At 45.1% G+C, this 18,571-nt stretch overlaps 1 protein-coding gene across 12 annotated transcripts in view; it reads left to right on the plus strand.

Moving 5' to 3' along the window:
- DYNC2I1 (dynein 2 intermediate chain 1) overlaps nt 1-18,571 on the plus strand; it is a 138,315-nt gene that overhangs the window by 82,391 nt on the left and 37,353 nt on the right. For all 12 annotated transcript variants that reach the window (XR_001883246.1, XR_001883247.1, XR_001883248.1 and 9 more), the window contains 7 exons: nt 692-794; nt 6,697-6,826; nt 8,859-8,970; nt 10,120-10,208; nt 12,786-12,915; nt 16,159-16,331; nt 17,310-17,472. Coding sequence is in view for 9 of the 12 variants with exons in the window: in XM_017861665.1 (XP_017717154.1) it covers nt 692-794; nt 6,697-6,826; nt 8,859-8,970; nt 10,120-10,208; nt 12,786-12,915; nt 16,159-16,331; nt 17,310-17,472 (900 nt within the window). In the remaining 3 variants the exon portion in view is untranslated. The remainder of the gene's footprint in view (nt 1-691; nt 795-6,696; nt 6,827-8,858; nt 8,971-10,119; nt 10,209-12,785; nt 12,916-16,158; nt 16,332-17,309; nt 17,473-18,571) is intronic.

Raw genomic sequence — 18,571 nt, forward strand, 5'->3', positions numbered from 1 at the left:
ACCCTCCACCACACCTGGCTGATTTTTGTATTTTTAGTAGAGATGGGGTTTTGCCACATTGGCCAGGCTGGTCTGGAACTCCAGCCCTCAAGTGATCCGCCTGCCTGGGCCTCCCAAAGGGCTGGGATTACAGGCATGAGCCATCACACCTGGCCAGGTTGTTCATTCTTATATAATATGAACCTTTTCCATCAGCCTGACAATTTGATAATCTAGTCACATCTTCAGAAATTTTAGAAATTCTTCTGAGGAAGCTCATGCCTGCATTCTCTTTTGTTTTGTGCCCTTTGACATATTAAGTAATGATTCAATATTCATTTGCACTTGTTTCTGTTTTTTAGCAATTTTGTATGTCCTTGTTCCACTTCCCTTACTAAAAGATAATCTGGTTTTTCTTGCAGAATGGGCCTAGAACTGCATCTTTTGTGCATTCTTAAGTATTTCTAAAACTCTTTAAACGTGAGTGATACATACAACAGATTATCAGTGAATTTTGCTTTGTTGCCTGAAACTTTTAGATGAAATAAGCAAGAGAGGTCTCTTAAATGCTTATGGAAGATGTTTGTCGTTAGTTGAAGGGTTTATTGACCATAATTGTTATATATGCCTATAATTGTTTTACTCCGGATATTTTTTTGCTTGGAAGACATATTTCAGTGTTGCAAAAATAGTGTTTTTCTCCCTCATACAGATACAAACAGTTCCCCTTCCAGAGCCTCCGTTTGTGGAATTTTTGTGGATTTTGCCTCAGCTTCACACCGTCAAAAGAGTCGGACTCAGGCCCTTAAGCAAAAGTAGGTGTATTGGGAAAGCAGCCAAAGGGGCTTAGGGTTTTAGCATACTTTCTTTCACATACTTTTAACAAATCGAGTTTTCAGTTGCATTTTTACTACTGTGTTTTGGGGTATATGACTTAATTTGTACTACACTTTTCTTTGTGTTGATGTCTTATGTTAGTAGAGCAGGCGTGTGAGCTGCTACGGTACCATGTGCTGGGGTATATGACTTAATTTGTACTACGCTTCTCTTTGTGTTGGTGTCTTATTTAATTTGTGCTACGCTTCTCTTTGTGTTGGTGTCTTATAGTTTAGTAGAGCAGGTGTGTGAGCTGCCACGCACCATGTGCTGATGCTGGATGTTTGTCCTTACGTTTGTGGTGGACACTTGGAGCTACCCTGGGAATAAATGGAGAAATGTGTAAAATTTAGAAATCTGTAAAAGATATATTTTTAAGTCAGGCGTCTATTGTACTAAGCCCAAATATGACTGAGGAGTAAATGAAAAAAATAAAGATTTTTTTTTTGAGACAAGAGTTTTACTCTTGTTGCCCAGGCTGAAGTGCAATGGTGCAATCTCAGCTCACTGCAACCTCTGCCTCCCAGGTTCAAGTGATTCTCCTGCCTCAGGCTCCTGAGTAGCTGGGATTATAGGCGCCTGCCACCACGCCTGGCTAATTTTGTGTTTTTAGTAGAGACAGGGTTTCTCCATGTTGGTCAGGCTGGTCTCGAACTCCTGACCTCAGGTGATCCGCCTGCCTCGGCCTCCCAAAGTGCTGGGATTACAGGCATGAGCCACCGTGCCTGGCTAAAAAATAAAGATTTTTAAAAGTGGGTTTAAAATCTCTTTATCACCTGGCTTAGTTCATGGTCTTAATAAGTACTCAATAAGTATTTACTAAATGAAAAAATCAATCATTAATAATAAAAGTGGCTGGGCATGGTGGTATATGCCTATAATCCCAGCACTTTGAGCACAGGAGTTCAAGACTGGGTCTGAGCAACATAGTGAGACGCACCTATGGTCCCAGCTCCTGGGGGGTGCTGAGGTGGGAGATAGCTTGAGTCTGACAGGTCGAGGCTGCACTGAGCCGTGACTGCACCATTGCCCTCTAGCCTGGGTGGCAGAGCGAGACCCTGTCTCAAAATAGAAAAAGAAAATAGTAATAAAGGTAACAGTTTTCACAGCAGTTTTGCTGCCCTTATATTTTGGGTCTCCTATGGAGGTAGCAAAACTAGTTTCTGGCCCCATGTCTTTTTTTTTTTTTTTTTTAACCTGATTCACGTTCTCAGAAAAGTACATATGGTTTAATGCAATTTTTATAAACCCTGAAATAAAGCTACACAGTATGTTGTTTAGACTCATATAAATATGAGATAAAATTATATTTTGAAAAACAAGAAAATGATAACCACAAAATTCAGTCTAGTAATTGTTGTGGGCAGTGGGGGATCTGGGAATGTGTCAGGGAGGAGCCACTAAGTAGATGCAGGTCATTGGTTGCCTTCCCTCCCTTTCCCTTTCCCTTTCCCTTTCCCTTTCCTTTTCCTTTTCCCTTTCCCTTTCCCTTCCCTTTTCTTTATTTTACGTCTTCTGCTTTTGAGACAGGATCTCGCTCTGGCACCCAGGTTAGAATGCCGTGTCATGATCTTGGTTCACTGCAGCCTTGACCTCCTGGGCTCAGGTGACCCTCCACCTCAGCCTCCCGAGTAGCTGGGATTACAGGTGTGCACCACCACACCCAGCTAATTTTTATATTTTTTTATGTAGAGACGGGGTCTCGCCATGTTGCCCAGGCTGGTCTTGAACTCCTGGGCTCAAGCAGTCCACCCACCTCAGCCTCCCAAAGTACTGGGATTACAGGTGTGAGCCACCGTGCCTGGCTGGTAATCTAGTAATTGGTAGTTTTCTAGTTAGGTAGGTCCTAGGACCTGTTAACTAGATTGATATATAGTGTACAAGTAGATTATATGGATTATTTTGAATCAAAAATTATATTAAATATTTCAAAAGAAACATTTAAGAAATGAAAGGCTGAAACATAAAGGGATTGATGATAAATAAAAGTAAAAAAGTTTTTGAGAAAAACGTAGGAGTCCACACTTTATAGGAGTGTGGGTGAGTTCTGGCATTTGTGTGTTGTAAGGAAATACAGAGAAGAAAAATAGTATAGTGGAACTTTTACTACTAGATATACATTTAGTAAATCAACTTGAAATTTGAGGGAAAACAGATACCTGCTTCACACTATACCCAAGATATATTCCAAATTGATTTTTTAAAAAATGAAAAAAAAGAGCATAGATAGTGTAAGTGCTTATTTCAGTGATAAGAAAGGACTTTCTAAGAATAAAAGAATAAAATGAAAAAATAAAATTACTGGAATGTACCTCAAAATTAAATTTCTGTAAGGTACAATTGTCCATAAATTTGACAAAATTTAAAGGTAATTAACCAATTGGGAAAATATATTTGTAAAATAGAGACTTATTATCCCTAATGCATAAAATGTTTTTATAATTTAATAAGCAAAGTTAAATAGCCCTAGTTAAAAATGGGCATAGATCATGTAAGACTCGAGATCCAGTTACGAAAACAAAAACTAATTTGGGCATTAAACAGAAGGATGTGACACAGGGAGTGAATTCCATAGGTGTTGGAAGAGCTGAGCTTCAGCAGGGCCCAGGAGCAGCTCAGAGATTCGCCGCAGTAGGAGCCACCACTTCCCCTGAGCCGGAGAGGCTGGGCAGTCGGCAGTCGGGAGCCAGAGCCATGGCCGGCCTGCTGGAGCCACAGGAAAAACCTGTCAGTGGCTCAAGGTAGAGAGGTAGGGAGAAAAGTAATGTGTTTGCTTATTTTCTCTTACATTATTTCCCCAGTCTCTCACCAGATGGTCCCAGGGTGGTAAAGGACACAGAGAGAATTCACATCAGAGAAAAATTAGGCTGTCAGTAAATGTGTGAAAATATATCCTGTCAGAGAAAAGCATATTGAAACAATGGGATGAATTTTTCTTTTATGGAATAGGCAAGGTATTAAAAAATGGTAATACTTAGACCAGGCATAGTGGCTCATGCCTGTAATCCCAGCACTTTTGGAAGGTGGAGGTGGGCGGAACACCTGAGGTAAGGAGTTCGAGACCAGCCTGGCCAACATGGTGACACCCCGTCTCTACCAAAAATACAAAAATTAGCCGTGTATGGTGGCACATGCCTGTAATCCCAGCCACTCAGAAGGCTGAGGCAGGAGAATTGCTTGAACCTGGGAGGTGGAGGTTGCAGCAAGCTGAGATTGCGCTACTGCACCACAGCCTGGGCGACAGAGCAAGACTCCCTCTCAAAAAAAAAAAAAAAAGATAATACTTCAGTACTGATGAGAATGTAGAGAAAAAGCTTGCTTGAAACAAATTGGTACAACCTCTGCATAGGCAGCTTTCTATCAGGTATGAAATATAGCTATCAAAATGATGGACACTCTTGAGGATATAATGTCATGAAAAATGCTCCAGTGATACGAGAAAAGCATCTTAAAAAAGAATATGGAAGGAGTCCTACTTTCTTGATGGAATAACTTGTATCAGAGAAATCCTTCAGCTAAAGCAACTATAAAAGTTGGATTTAAAACAACAAAAACACCCCAGCTGATTAAATATATCGGGAGCAACCAAGGCCGCTGGGCCCTGAAGAGCCGAGGTCCTGGAGAGAAGGGACACACGCAGGCGATCCCTGTTTCCACTCAGGTTTGCATCTTGATTTCTCAAGACAATAGAGTGAAGCAGAAAGAGATGGCCTGGAGCATGCGACGTTTGCACAGAGTCGAGGGCACGAAAATGGAAGTTGAGGACCTTCCAGTGGGAGAATTTCTGATAAAACATCCCAGGCTTTGGTCGAGCCTCCTGCAGGCCGGTGCTCTAGGAAGCAGGGCAGACCTGGTGGAGTGTGAGGAGAAGGAAGGGGGGAGGAGGAGGAGCAGAGAGCAGACCCAGTGGCCGAGGCACCTGGATGTTGGGTGGCTCGTTCACTCGCTCATTCACTGTGCATTCATTGAGCACCGGCTGTGTGGAGATCACGGTAAAGAAACAAAAATCTCTGCCCTTGCGAGTTTATATCCCAGTGAGGAGTAACAAACAGTATCTTAAGGATTTGACCCCGGTCACACTAATGTTAGGGTGAAACTTTAGAAAGGAGAAACCAGAACAGGCGATTGAAAAGGAACCGTTTGTGAAGCAAGAGGAAGCCACGTGGGTGCGGCAGTTCGGGGCCTGTGGGCGGAGGGCGATTGGCTGTGTCAGGCCTGTGGGCCAAAGGCGATTGGAGGGCGATTGGCTGTGTCAGGCCTATGGGCTGAGGGCTATTGGCTATGTCAGGCCTGTGGGCCGAGTGCAATTGGCTGTGTTCGGGCTGCGGGTGGAGGGCCATTGGCTGTGTCAGGCCTGTGGGCAGAGGTTGATTGGCTGTGTCAGACCTGCGGGCCGAGTGAGATTGGCTGCGTCAGGCCTGCCAGCCGAGCGTGATCAGCTGTGTCAGGCCTGTGGGCGGAGAGAGCCATTGGCTGTGTCAGGTGGGAGGAGGGCCATTGGCTGTGTCACACCTGTGGGCGGAGGGCGATTGGTTGTGTCACACCTGTGGGCGGAGGGCGATTGGTTGTATCAGGCCTGTGGGCAGAGGGCCATTGGCTGTGTCACGCCTGTGGGCTGAGGGCGATTGGTTGTGTCAGGCCTGTGGGCCAAGGGCGATTGGAGGATGATGGGCTGTGTCAGGCCTGTGGGCAGAGGGCGATTGGCTGTGTCAGGCCTGTGGGTGGAGCAGGATTGGCTGTGTCAGGCCTGTGGGCTGAGGGCGATTGGAGGGCGATCCGCTGTGTCAGACCTGTGGGAGCCTGGTTGACTGTGTCAGGCCTGTGGGCCGAATATGATTGGCTGTGTCAGGCCTGCGGGTGGAGGGCTATTGGCTGTGTCAGGCCTGTGTGCGGAGGGTGATTGGCTGTGTCAGGCCTGTGGGCCGAGTGCGATTGGCTGTGTCAGGCCTGTGGGTGGAGTGCAATTGGCTGTGTCAGGCCTGCTGGTGGAGGGCCATTGGCTGTGTCAGGCCTGCGGGTGGGGGGCCATTGGCTGTGTCAGGCCTGTGTGCGGAGGGTGATTGGCTGTGTCAGGCCTGTGGGCCGAGTGCAATTGGCTGCATCAGGCCTGCGGGGGGAGGGCGATTGACTGTGTCAGTCCTGTGGGCCAAGGGTGATTGGCTGTGTCAGGCCTGTGGGCAGAGGACGATTGGTTGTGTCAGGCCTGTGGGCGAAGGCCATTGGCTGTGTGTGCAGTTGGCTGTGTCAGGCCTGTGGGCGAGAGCCTTTGGCAGTGTCAGGCCTGTGGCTGGAACGGGATTGGCTGTGACAGGCCTGTGGGCGGAGGGCGATTGGAGTGCGATTGACTGTGTTAGGTGCTGCCTGCAGGTCAAGTCCTGGGTGAAGCACAGAGGTTGGCTGTGGCCTGGAGAAGAGCGTGGCCCAAAACCGTTACTGGCCGCGTGGTCTGACCATGGCGCAGGTGATGGGACAGTCAGAATGTCAACTCCTGAAGTCAAATGAATTGGTGCTTACGAACATCCCAGGCATACATGTTGTGTGACTTGACTTTGTGTTAGCTCAGGCGTACGCATTAGAATAGTCACACATCAGGTTCTTAACACACAACGAAGCAGTTGGGGAGCAGGATCACCAGATGCCAGGGTCACACGCCGGATTCCCACGACTGTCTACTACTCAGTTATTTTTAACTGTTAAATATCTCAGACTCACCTCAGACTGAAGCTAGATTTCTGACAATAACATGCGTTTAACTCTCTTAAGTTTACTTCTGTTCTCCCTACACTTCCCCACGTATATTATTCAAGTTAATTTTTGTCTTGTGTCCAATTTATTTCAAAGGATGCGAAGTACAAAACTGCTTCGGCTCATTGACTTAGATTTTTCATTTACTTTCTGGCTCTTGGATCTACCACCAGTAAATGAATATGACATGTATATCAGAAACTTTGGGAAAAAAAATACCAAGCAGGTAAGTATGAGATATGTTAACTAAGTGATAAAATGCAAGTAAAGTCTAATAGGAGAACTTTGTGTCTTCCTGAATATTGTTCTGCAATATTAGAACTTGGGGATGGTCTGTGAAGGATACAAGCTTAAGGAACATGGGGACCCATCTTCACATGGAGCCCATTCACCCGAGAGGCCAGGCACAGGCAAAGCCAGAGGTACTCCAGAGCCTTCAGGAGTGCCTGAAGGAGCTCCGGTGGGTGATATGCTCAGAATAGGGACAGAATGGCTGCTGTCCTGACCTTGGAGTGAAGCTTTATGCTGTGCAAATGTTTTATTTATTTATTTATTTAGAGACAGAGTCTCACTCTGTTGCCCAGGCTGGAGTGCAGTGGAGTGATCTTGACTCACTGCAAACTCTACCTCCCGGGTTCAAGTGATTCTCTTGCCTCAGCCTCCCAAGTAATTGGGATTACAGATGTGAACCATCACGCCCAGGTAATTTTTGTATTTTTAGTAGAGACAGAGTTTCACCATGTTGGCCAGGCTGGTCTTGAACCCTGGCCTCAAGTGATCCGCCTGCCTTGGCCTCCCAAAGTTCTGGAATTACAGGTGTGAGTCTCTGTGCCCAATCTATTTATTTATTTATATTTGTATTTTTTTTATTTGTATAAATTGAGGTAGTACAAGTGCAGTTTTGTTATATGGATCTGTTGCATAGTGGCAAAGGCAAATGTTTTATTTAAAGTCTAACAAAGTGTCAAGTTTGGATTTGTTTCTTGTGTTCCAGGTGAGTGTATAGCAGTCCTACTTCTCTGTTTAAAATTCTTATAATTGAAGAATTTCAATGTATGCAGTACTTCTGAACGTTTTTATAATGTGGACTCACTTAAAATTTTTTTAAATTTAATTTATTTATTAGAGACAAGGTACTAATTTATTTATTAGAGACACCCCCAGGCTGGAGTATAGTGGATGTTCACAGGCATGATCACAGGACACTGCAGGCTCAGCTTCCCCCATAGCTGGGACTGCAGGCCTGTGCCACCATGCCTAGCTTTGGACTCGCTCTAATTCAGATTATACCTGTTTGATTCTGGGACTCTCTTCTCTCATGGGTCTCTCAAGGTGCCCTGGTGTATGCTGTTCCTGCTCCCTATCTGCCTTATCTGCCTGTCTGTTCCTCAGTTTCCAAGGCCTGTTTTCTGGGTGAACCCTTCCTAGTGACTTATACTGAATTCTTTCTCCTGTTCCAGAGTTCCTACAATTTACTATTTCATGCAATTTTGTACTTCCCTGTAGTATTTCCAATCATTAATTCATTATGTAATGGTCTCACTTCACAACAAGGTTCTAAAGCTTTTGAAGTCAGACGTCCTATCTCACATTTTTCTTACATTCCTGATACGGGTACCACCAATCTTAACATTGTCTAGTTGGTGCACTCAATAAAATCCTTTTAAAAGGAGGAAGGTCACGGGATGAAGCTGAAGAAGCTGATGGCTTTTAAAATTTTTAAATTTAAAAATTTTTGTTTAAGAAACAGGGTCTTGCTCTGCCACCCAGGCTGGATGGAGTGCAGTAGCAAGATCATAGCTCACTGCAGCCTTGAGCTCCTGGGACACTGACAATATTAATCCTAGTTTTACAGCTGATTCACTCTGACCTTAAGTAGGTTATTTATCTTTGGTGGTTTTCCTCATCACAAAGCTGTTAGTAACAAAACTGACTTCACTGAAGCATGTACCTTTCGAAATAGATATGTGATTTTGAAAAATCAGTATGTTCTAAGAAAATAGGATGTGGGCAGGTGAGGTGGTAGTATTTTCAGACTAAAGGGAAATCGTTTGGTGAGACTTTTTGAACACACTTTTGAAAATTAGACCTGTATATATCTATATCGAATGTTTAAGCACAGTTGTCTTTGCATGATTGTTCTTTATGCTTTGATACTTACTTTTGATACATGACTCTCATTATGAACTTATTTCAGTAATGACAAATTGCTCTGAAATTGAAACCAATGTTAATTTTGGCATATTTTTGTTTTTAAGGCATATGTTCAGTGTAACGAAGATAATGTTGAAAGAGACATTCAAACGGAGGAAATAGAGACCAGGGAAGTGTGGACCCAGCACCCAGGAGAAAGTACCATTGTATCTGGAGGTAACATCTTGCTCTTGAGTGTTGACCATTGACTCTCTTGACATTCTTTTTTGTTTTATTTTTACTTATTCCCTTTCTGGTTCACTCTCATTTTGTCTTTCTCTTCTGTATGGTTGTTAGCATGTGACAATAGCAGTACCCAATTTTCTTTTAAAGAAACACTAACCACCAGTCACAGAGCTGCTGAACTACAAGGGGAAGGAAACCTGCTCTTGAGGCCCGGTCTGCGCCATTGCCAGGATTTATGACAGATTTTATTCCTATGTAGAGGGAGAGATTCCACATTCCAAACAACCACTGTGTCCCTGGATCTTTGGAACACATTGTGCTTTTAACTTGGGGGAAGCCTGTTCTCATGAATATAGAATTTTTATATTTTAAGTGCAGTTGGCAAAAATGTTCCATCAATTTAGATTGAAGGTTCCTAGAATGTATAGTTTCTGCTAAGTACTCTGGAGTGATGTACATGTTGAATACTTTACTGGTTTTTCTTAAGGAATTGCCTCTGTATGTCAGGATGTATATTATCCCCTTTTCTCAGGTAAGCCTCACCTTGAGAAAGTAATATACCTAAACTTACGTGATAATTCAGTTGATTCCTTTGAATGTTGTTTTGTTTTGTTTTGTTTTGTTTTGTTTTGTTTTGAGATGAAGTCTTGCTCTGTCACCCAGGCTGGAGTGCAGTGGCACGATCTGAGCTCCCTGCAACCTCCACCTCTCGGGTTCAAGTGATTCTCCTGCCTCAGCCTCCCAAGTAGCTGGGACTACAGGCACCTGCTATCACGCCTGGCTAATTTTTGTATTTTTTAGTAGAGATGGGGTTTCACCATGTTGGCCAGGCCGGTCTTGAACTCCTGAACTCAGATGATCTACCTGCCTCAGCCGCCCAAAGTGCTGGGATTATAGGCGTGAGCCACCATGCCTGGCCTGAATGTTTTTCTAAATACATTACAGACTTCTATGAAACAATATGCAGTTGTTTTGGGGAGTTAATAGTAGTGAATCTAGAGAGTCTAGTGTGAAGTTTTCTGCCTTTTCCTTCTAGGACTCTTAATGTTGATTTGTTATGCCTGTTTGAACTCTAAGATGTGTAATGCATGACTGTTTTAGAGTCAACTTCGTTGATTTTATATAACCTGTTTTTTTTAGGCAGTGAACAAAGAGATATCTCTGATGCTGTAGTTATGCCAAAGATTGATACTCCAAGGTTATGTAGCTTTCTGCGGGCGGCTTGTCAGGTATGCTCAACCTATAATATGTTGTGTTCTCTGTGTAAGTGCTTCAAGTTTCATTCTGTATAGAAACATAGGAGCTTTTAAGATCTTAAAAGTCTTTGTAGCTTGGATAAATCAGAATCAGTTACTCATTTTCAGGTATTATTTTCTTAAAAATTATCAGTGGTACATTCATAAAGCCCTTGTGGGCAGAATGACACTGGGTAAATGTATATCACTAAAGTGCTATGTATGTATTTGGATTGTGAATTTTATTATTAATTTCTTACATTTTAAAACAACTATAGACTAACGAGCAGACATGAAGTTGGCAAGGCAAGCATAAATCTAGGGTATTTGAAAATAATAAACTTCGGATTTTATAAGCTGATTTATAAACGGAAAAAAATTTTAAATCCATACAAAGAGACATGAAACAGTCCTGTGAAGCTGCAGGTACTTTAGTGGTTATCACCTCATGGCCGTGCGTCTCGTCTGACCCCCCTGCCCACTCCACCACCCAACCCATCGGTTATTTTGAAACAAATCTCAATCATCTAACTTTGCCTCCAAATAGAGTTCAGTATGAATCTCAAAAAGCAGAGAATGTCTAAAAGAGTAATTAGTAATAACTTATAATGCAGTCAGCTGTGAAGTCGGCATTCATATTTCCCCAGCTGTCTCATCACTTTCTTGTATGTAAGCTCAGCACTTGAGTCTACTGCAGCACTGAAGAGTGGAACATTGTGAAACCTTGACACGCTGGTTGAGATTAAGGATGATTGTGAAACCTCGAACGCTGGTTGACATTAAGGATTGTGAAACCTCAACATGCTGATTGAGATTAAGGATGATCGTGAAACCTTGACACGCTGATTGACATTAAGGATGATCGTGAAACCGCGACACGACGGTTGAGATTAAGGATGATCGTGAAACCTCGACACGCTGGTTGACACTAAGGATGATTGTGAAACCTCAACATGCCGGTTGACATTAAGGATGATTGTGAAACCTCAACACACTGTTGAGATTAAGGATGTTTGTGAAACCTCGACACGCTGGTTGAGATTAAGGATGATTGCGAAACATCGACATGCTGGTTGACATTATAGATGATTCTCAGACAGTAATCTGAGCACGTGGTGGTCATCTAGTCACTCTGTTGCAATTATGTAGGAATCTATGGTTTATGAAATATTATGATTTTACACAATTTATGATTTGTATCATATTTTGTTTTAGTGTAAATTCTAAGTGTTCTAGTTCTAAGTTCTAGGGTAAGTTCTCATCTCTAAGATGAGAGAGCGCTTGGGTGCAAGGTGAGGTGGATAGGGAAGGAGGGAGGACAGAGGGTGACCAGCCTGGGGCCATCCCTGGACTTAACAGCTCTCCTGTCTGGTCTGTGGCCTGGACACACTCCTGCAGGTCCTCAGTAAACACTCCCTGCTTTCTTCATTCCCGTCCGGTGTTTTCTCACAAGACACTTCCTGTCTCCTCACACAGATCCTATCAAGTCTCATTAAACACTCCCTGCCCTCCACACTCCACCCTTTATCTCTCATTAAACACTCCCTGCCCTCCACACTCCACCCTCCACCTCTCACTCAACACTCTTTTTCTTGCCCATTCCCATCCTGTCATTTCTCACTTCAAATCTCCTGCCTTCCATACTCTCTTCCCGTCAGTTCTCATTAACATTTTCTTCCTTCTTCCCACCCATCTTGTCAGTCCTCACTACACATTCCCTTTCTGACACGAATCCTATCAATTCTCACTCAGTGTTTCCTGCCTCCCGCCCTCCTGTTCTGTCAGTTCACATGAAACATTCTCTGCCTTCCTCACTACCATACGTTGGCTTTCCCTGTCTGTTTCTGCCTTCCTCACTCTCACACAGTCAGCTCTCACTCAGCATTTCCTATCTCCCGCTCTCCCATATTCTGTCAGTTCTCACTCAGTATTCCCGGCCGTCCTGACCATGAGTGTTTGGGTCACGTTAGTTCCCACTGAACACTTCCTGGCCTGTTTTTACTACGCAGCCCCCTCTTCCTCACACAAATCCTGTCGCTTCTCACTGAACTCTCTGCCTTCCTCACTTTCCTTCTGTGAGTTCTCAGGAACATTTCTAGTTCTTTTTCCATCAATCCTGTTGTGTCTCCCAATCTCTCTCTGCCCCGTCAAATCCTAAGGATGCTCCTGGAACGAAGACAGTGTTTTACCACTCACTCTGGCTTTTTACCGAAACCCGGTGAGAGAGACTGGGTGGGTGCATGACTGTTCTTTACACTGCTTTGTTCATTTATAAATGCTGGATATACAGCCCTTTCTCCTACTGTGATTTTTAGCAGTGTGTGTGGCATGAAAAACAACATTCAGGGAAAATGATGGTTCTCTTGTGGAGTTTGTTTTAGTTAATCTTATTGTATTTGTTTTCAGTATTGTGCATAAAGGGCCATATCGTTTTTCTTGTAGTTATGATAGTGTCATGGATCTAAGCAGTTATTTGCAGCTATGGATAAGATGAAAAGGTAATTTTTTTTTTTGGGAAAAGATAATCCTTTGTAAAGTTTTTATTAAAGACTACTCACTTATGTCTGACAGGTGATGGCTGTTTTGCTGGAAGAGGATCGCTTGGCAGCTGAACCCAGCTGGAATCTTAGGGCTCAAGACAGGGCTCTGTATTTTAGTGACAGCTCATCTCAGCTGAACACCAGCCTGCCATTCCTTCAAAGTAAGAGGCTGTTCTCAAATATGGTTTTAAATCTAGTGACTAAACATTCATGTTGAAATAATAATTTGTAGTATTACATTTTATTTTAATGTGATGGGGTTTACTGTACATAAAATTGAGAAAGACTGAGTTTCTGCAGAACTCAAAAGTGAGTGGTTAGTTTTTCCCCCTTAAGTGTGTATGTTAAATTTGTGATTAAGGATTTTAATAAGATGAATAGAAGAGGGATCCACAGTAATTTAAACAAATGAGATTGTTTAGATAGAATGGGAACTGAGATTTTCTATGTGTTTGAAATCCTATTTTCTTTTCTCTTCCAGTTATTCAGTTTCTTTTCTTTTCTTGAGATAGAGTAGAAGAAATAGTTGGACGAGCATGAGAGAGTGTTCAGGTCAAAATTGTGTTAATAGTTTAGACATAGATACGAGTAAGATGCTTAACATTTAGTGTAGATAGAATTAGATTTTTATGTTGATCCGCGGTTATGGAACATAAAACGGGAAGCAAAGCCCAGGATCTCAAACAGAAAGTGCAGTTGCAGGTAACTGTTTAATCGGTTCAGACAAACTGCATTTGCAAGACCAAATTTAAATTTCTTGAGCTAGTAACCTCTTTATCTCTGAAAAAGTGGCTGTTGGGTACCAGAGAGCAGCCATGGTCCCGGTTTTTGTGGAGAACCGGCAGGGGCGGTATGTGTGGCCATCCGCTTGGCAGCAAGTGCAGGAGTGCTGCAGGGCAAACGTGCTTCAGGGCATGTGTGAGGCCAGAGCAGTTGGTGCCACTGTTCTAGGCATTTCTTCCATCCTGCCTGCTATGCAGAGATTTCAGTTTAACAAAAATGGCATTGTTAATTTAGCAAGTCTTCACATTCTTTGAGAGGGTTTTTTTTCCTGTTAGAAAAATAATAAATCTCTGTACCTGTGTAATTCAACACATTGGCATCCACACTCCCATACCCAGCACACACCAAGAAGGGAACCGAGTGTATGCGGCCCCCAGAGAACTGACGCTGAACAGTGACAGCAGGTGCATGAGAGCGGCAATGGCGCCATGGCCTCCGTTGGAGAACACATAAAGTGTGTGTGTACTACAGCGCTGCAGCCTCCGTTGGAGAACACATGATGTGCATGTGTGTACCGCAGCATGCGGCCTTTGTTGGAGAACACATGAAGTGTGTGTGCATACCACAGTGCACAGCCTCTGTTGGGGAACACGTGAAGTGTGTGTGTGTGTGTGTGTACCACAGCGCGGCCTTCATCAGGAACACGTGAAGTGTGTATGTGTGCTGCAGCACGTGGCCTCCATCGGGAACACGTGAAGTGTGTGTGCGTACGGTAGCGCCAGGCTTCTGTCGGGGAACACATGAAGTATGCGTGCATACCACAGTGCGCGACTTCTGTCGGGAACACGTGAAGTGTGTGTTAGTACTGCAGCACACAGCCTCCCTGATGGCAGCCTCCGTTGGGGAACATGTGAAGTGTGTGTACTGCACTTCCCACATGTTCAAGGAGCAGAGGGTCTTGTTTGCTTATTTTTGTGTTTTGGTAAAATGAATATTGAGACAGCAGAAGGAACATGAGACTCCAAGAGAAGCACGAGACGGAATGTGTGGGTTGTCTCACCCTGCAAATCCAGGATTTGACTCACATTAGATTCTGTTCTGTGATCAGATGTAGAGATCCTTCAGCCTTCCTAAGGTCCACCCAGTACCCTCATCACTATTAAAACACGCAGCAGAATGACGCAGCCAGCGGGTCGTCCTCATCACTATTAAAACACGCGGCCGAATGACGCAGCCAGCGGGTCGTCCTCATCACTATTAAAACACGCGGCAGAATGACGCAGCCAGCGGGTCGTTCATCTGGCGAGTGTTCCATAGGGGGTGCCATGCCCTGGACACTGTCAGGGAGCTGCAGTCAGCAGTGAGTGGGATGACGGCAACTCTGCCCTCCTGAACTTGTGTTTTGGCGGGTCAAGGAGACTCTGCACTGGCTAAACAGGTCAACATACAGTCTATCCGAGAGGGTTAAGTTCTAAGGAGAAAAATAAAGACAGTTCTGATAGAGGAGGCCTCACTGTGAGTGAAAACCGGACAGAGATGAGAGAGGGGCCACAAGGAGATGGGAACTTCTGGAGGAGGGGCCACATGCACACAGGCCTGAGGGGTGGGCACACCTGTGCCTTGGGGAGAAGCGAGGAGACCACGGTGGCCAGCGGGAGGTGAGGTTGGGGCAGCGATGGGTCAGGCCTTGGTTGCCATCATAGTTCCGCTGTAACAGGAGATACACGTTCCTAAAAGCCTCTACCCTGTGAAAGATTGCCAACAAAAACCAGAGGGCTTAGGAGAAAACGGGGTCAGGTCACAGCACTTGAGAACCTCATCCCACTAAAAACATCTGTTAAATTCGGCACCTGGAAGAAGACCTGACGCTTGCTGGTGGAAGTGGCCCCAGAAGGCTGCAGCTATGAGCGATTGTGATGAGGTAGAAAGGGTTCCCTGGAATCAGAGGGGACGTTGTGACCCAGGTGTGGATGGTGTGGGTAGCAGGATGTGAAGTGTGGGGCTGAGAGGTTTGTGGCGTGTGCGTGTGGCCGGGGTTGGCCGGGTACTGCTTTCCACATTGACTTGGCGCCTGCCAGTGGCGCGGTCCAGTTCTTTGACTGAAGTTGTCGCCAGTCGTGGACTTCCCATCCTTCTGTTTCATGAACTCCATCTCCATCTTCTGCTGATGTGTGGGAGGCGCTGGCATGGCCAGCAGTGGCAACAGTAATGCCTTGGAGTGCAGTCCCTCGCCAGGTGGAGCAGCGTCTGGAACGGTGCTCAGTCCCACGCAGCCTTTGAGGAGAGCAGTGTGCCACGTGGTGTTCCAGTGCTAAAACCCCTGCAGCTGGTGTATTAGCAATGTTCTGAAGCAGAGGGGTGGCCAGGCTCACTCCAGTGCCTCCCAGCTCTGAGATCCTGACTCCTGGCATGTGATGGGCAGCTGGTTTCTGTGTGAGTCGTTAGTGGAGCCACAGGTGTCTTTGGCTGCATGCTACCATGTTTTAGCCAGACTGTGAGGTCAGCTTGGACAGAGTGTTCGGGCATAGGCTGTGGCCATTCATCAAAACCTATGTTTCGTGTATGTTTGTTTTGAAAGGACCGTGGTTGTTTCTTCGTGAAGCTGAATTTTTTTTTTTTGAGTATTCGGAAATGTGTTAATTTAGCTCACTAAAATGTGAACGTATTTTTCTTCTCCCTAGATCGAAAAGTATCCTCCTTGCACGCCTCCCGAGTTCAGAGGCAGATGGTGGTCTCCGTTCACGACTTACCCGAGAAGGCCTTTGCGCCCCTGCTGGACAGCAAATACGTCCTCTGTGTGTGGGATATTTGGCAGCCTTCAGGGCCACAGAAGGTTCTGATATGTGAGTCCCAGGTACAGCTCAGGAGGAGAGTCGCGCATTTGATGGGAGGATGGGCAGTGGACAGAGCGTAAAGGTGCAGGCGGGTAGAGGCATGGGGAGAGGCGCAGGGACAGGAGGTGGGTAGGAACTTATGGGCCATTCTCTGTCTCTCACCGCTGGCTTCAGCTGTGCTGTAGGTACAGCGAGACGCGTGAGTGTGCTTATTTTGACTCTGGAAATTCGTAGTTCAAACTGAGCAAACGAGAATTTTCACAGAGCACCCCTTTAGGTCAGCTGAGAATCAGGAAATGGAGGTAGTTATAGGCTGAGTGAAAATACTGGCCGCGCTGGGCACAGCTCTGGGGCCCTGGATGCCTGTTTTTCTGTCTTGCGCTGTTTCGGTCCTGCATGTTTCAGAGGTTTCTCAGACTGCGTTGAGGTTTCTTAGACTGTGTTGAAGTGTGCTGTCGCTCAGAGTCCTTCCGGAGGCTTCCCATTCACCGCCTAGGAGGCTGGCACTGAGGCTTGAGGTCTGTGCGGTGAGGGGTCGGGGCTGCCTCTCTGTGTTTGGGAAAATGTGCATTTGTATTTTCCTAGTTATGTATTCCCTGGCCTCAAAACCATTGATTTCCACAAAAACTGTAGCGAAACTGTTGAAATTGTAACTTTTGTAATGCAAGATATAAATAAAATGGCGCAGGAAGTTCAGCTGATTGAGTTGAGTGGACGGGCTCCTGGCAGGCTTTGTGTGACCAGATGAGTGTCAGCACCTTGCATTTGTGATCATAACAAGCCTACGGGGTTGGTTTCTCATCCCTGTTTTCCATTTCAGGAACCTGACAAGCCACCTTTTATTTCTGTGCAGGAGTTCATGTTCTGCTTACCGTGTCCTGCACATGACTCCCGTGCAAAGTGAAACATGGTCAGACACCTCACTCAGTAAATGCAGCTTCTGTGAGCGTGCTTCTCATATTCTTCAGTCATTGGCTTTCTGTGCATTTGTCTTTTAGGTCACGTGTTGCTGCTTGAGCCCTTGCAAAGCATTTTTACTGTTTGCCGGAACAGCGCACGGCTCAGTCGTGGTCTGGGATTTGAGAGAAGACTCAAGGTGGCATCACTCTATAAAGCTGAGCGATGGTGTCTGGACATTCCGGACGGCCACGTTTTCCACCGGTCAGTGTCATCCACCTGCCAATTGTGTGTCTTCTAAACAAGCCACACAGATTTGAGGAACAAAGCTTTACATGGATTTGCATTTACTTACTCACATTGTCCCAGAGGTTGGGGTCTGACTCATGGGCAAAAGAGGCATTTGATAAATATAAAAAACAAAAATCAATTCCAGTCATGATTATGCAGTGGCCAAGAATGACTCGAATTTCCTTTCTTATTAAATTTGTGGATTCCAAAAAATCCTCAATGACATTACCTTTAGTGTTAAAGTAGCTTGAGGCATCTTGGCACGTGTGTTCTCCAGGGCAGAGGTAACTCACAGTCACGCGAGCAAAGCCAGTCACCCTGAGTGCTGCCAGGAACCAGCACAACTGGGCCTCCCTGAGCCTCGGCTTGACTCGGGTAGACGTTCATACCCCGCCGTGCCCAGACACCACAGCAGGCACCCGGCCTAAGTGTTTCCTGTGTTCTGGGACTCGCCCTAGTGCATAGCGTACATCGTCTCATTTAATTCCCCTGATAGCCCTGAGTCCCAGCTCCACGGGAAGATGCAGCATTCGTCTGAGGTCATGCTGACCACATGGCGGGGCCTGCCCTCGGACCCCACACCACGCCCTGTACCACCTCTTCCCATAGGGGCTGGGGTGCTGTGGACTGAAGGTGTAGGCCGAGCTCATCACCCCTCTGTGTGGCTTTCTTACCATAGATATGTTGCGTGTCTGTCTGTGTTTGACATGTGTATCTGTACATTGTACATAAGAGAGGCACTTTTTAAATTCCCCAATCATGAATTGTGCCCCTCTGTGTGGGGCAATATTACACTGTTAAGACTGTTTGAATTTATAGGTAACTTAGGGGTTGCAATGCTATTTTAAAAGACACCTTTTAAATAAATAATCTTCGCCTTTTCTTACTGCTGCTGCTATTACTAAAAGTTTTGAATGCAGCACCATTTTCAAAAACAGTAAACCTCTAGACTGTACATGCAAATAAATTATTCCATTAAAATGCATCCTTCTTTTTTTTTTGAGATGGGTCTGGCTCTGTAGCCCAGGCTGGAATACAGTGGTGATCTTAGCTCACTGCAATTTCTGCCTCC

Source organism: Rhinopithecus bieti, unplaced genomic scaffold (genome assembly GCF_001698545.2).
Source record: "Rhinopithecus bieti isolate Rb0 unplaced genomic scaffold, ASM169854v2 scaffold_60909, whole genome shotgun sequence".
In the NCBI taxonomy this organism is placed as follows: domain Eukaryota; kingdom Metazoa; phylum Chordata; class Mammalia; order Primates; family Cercopithecidae; genus Rhinopithecus; species Rhinopithecus bieti.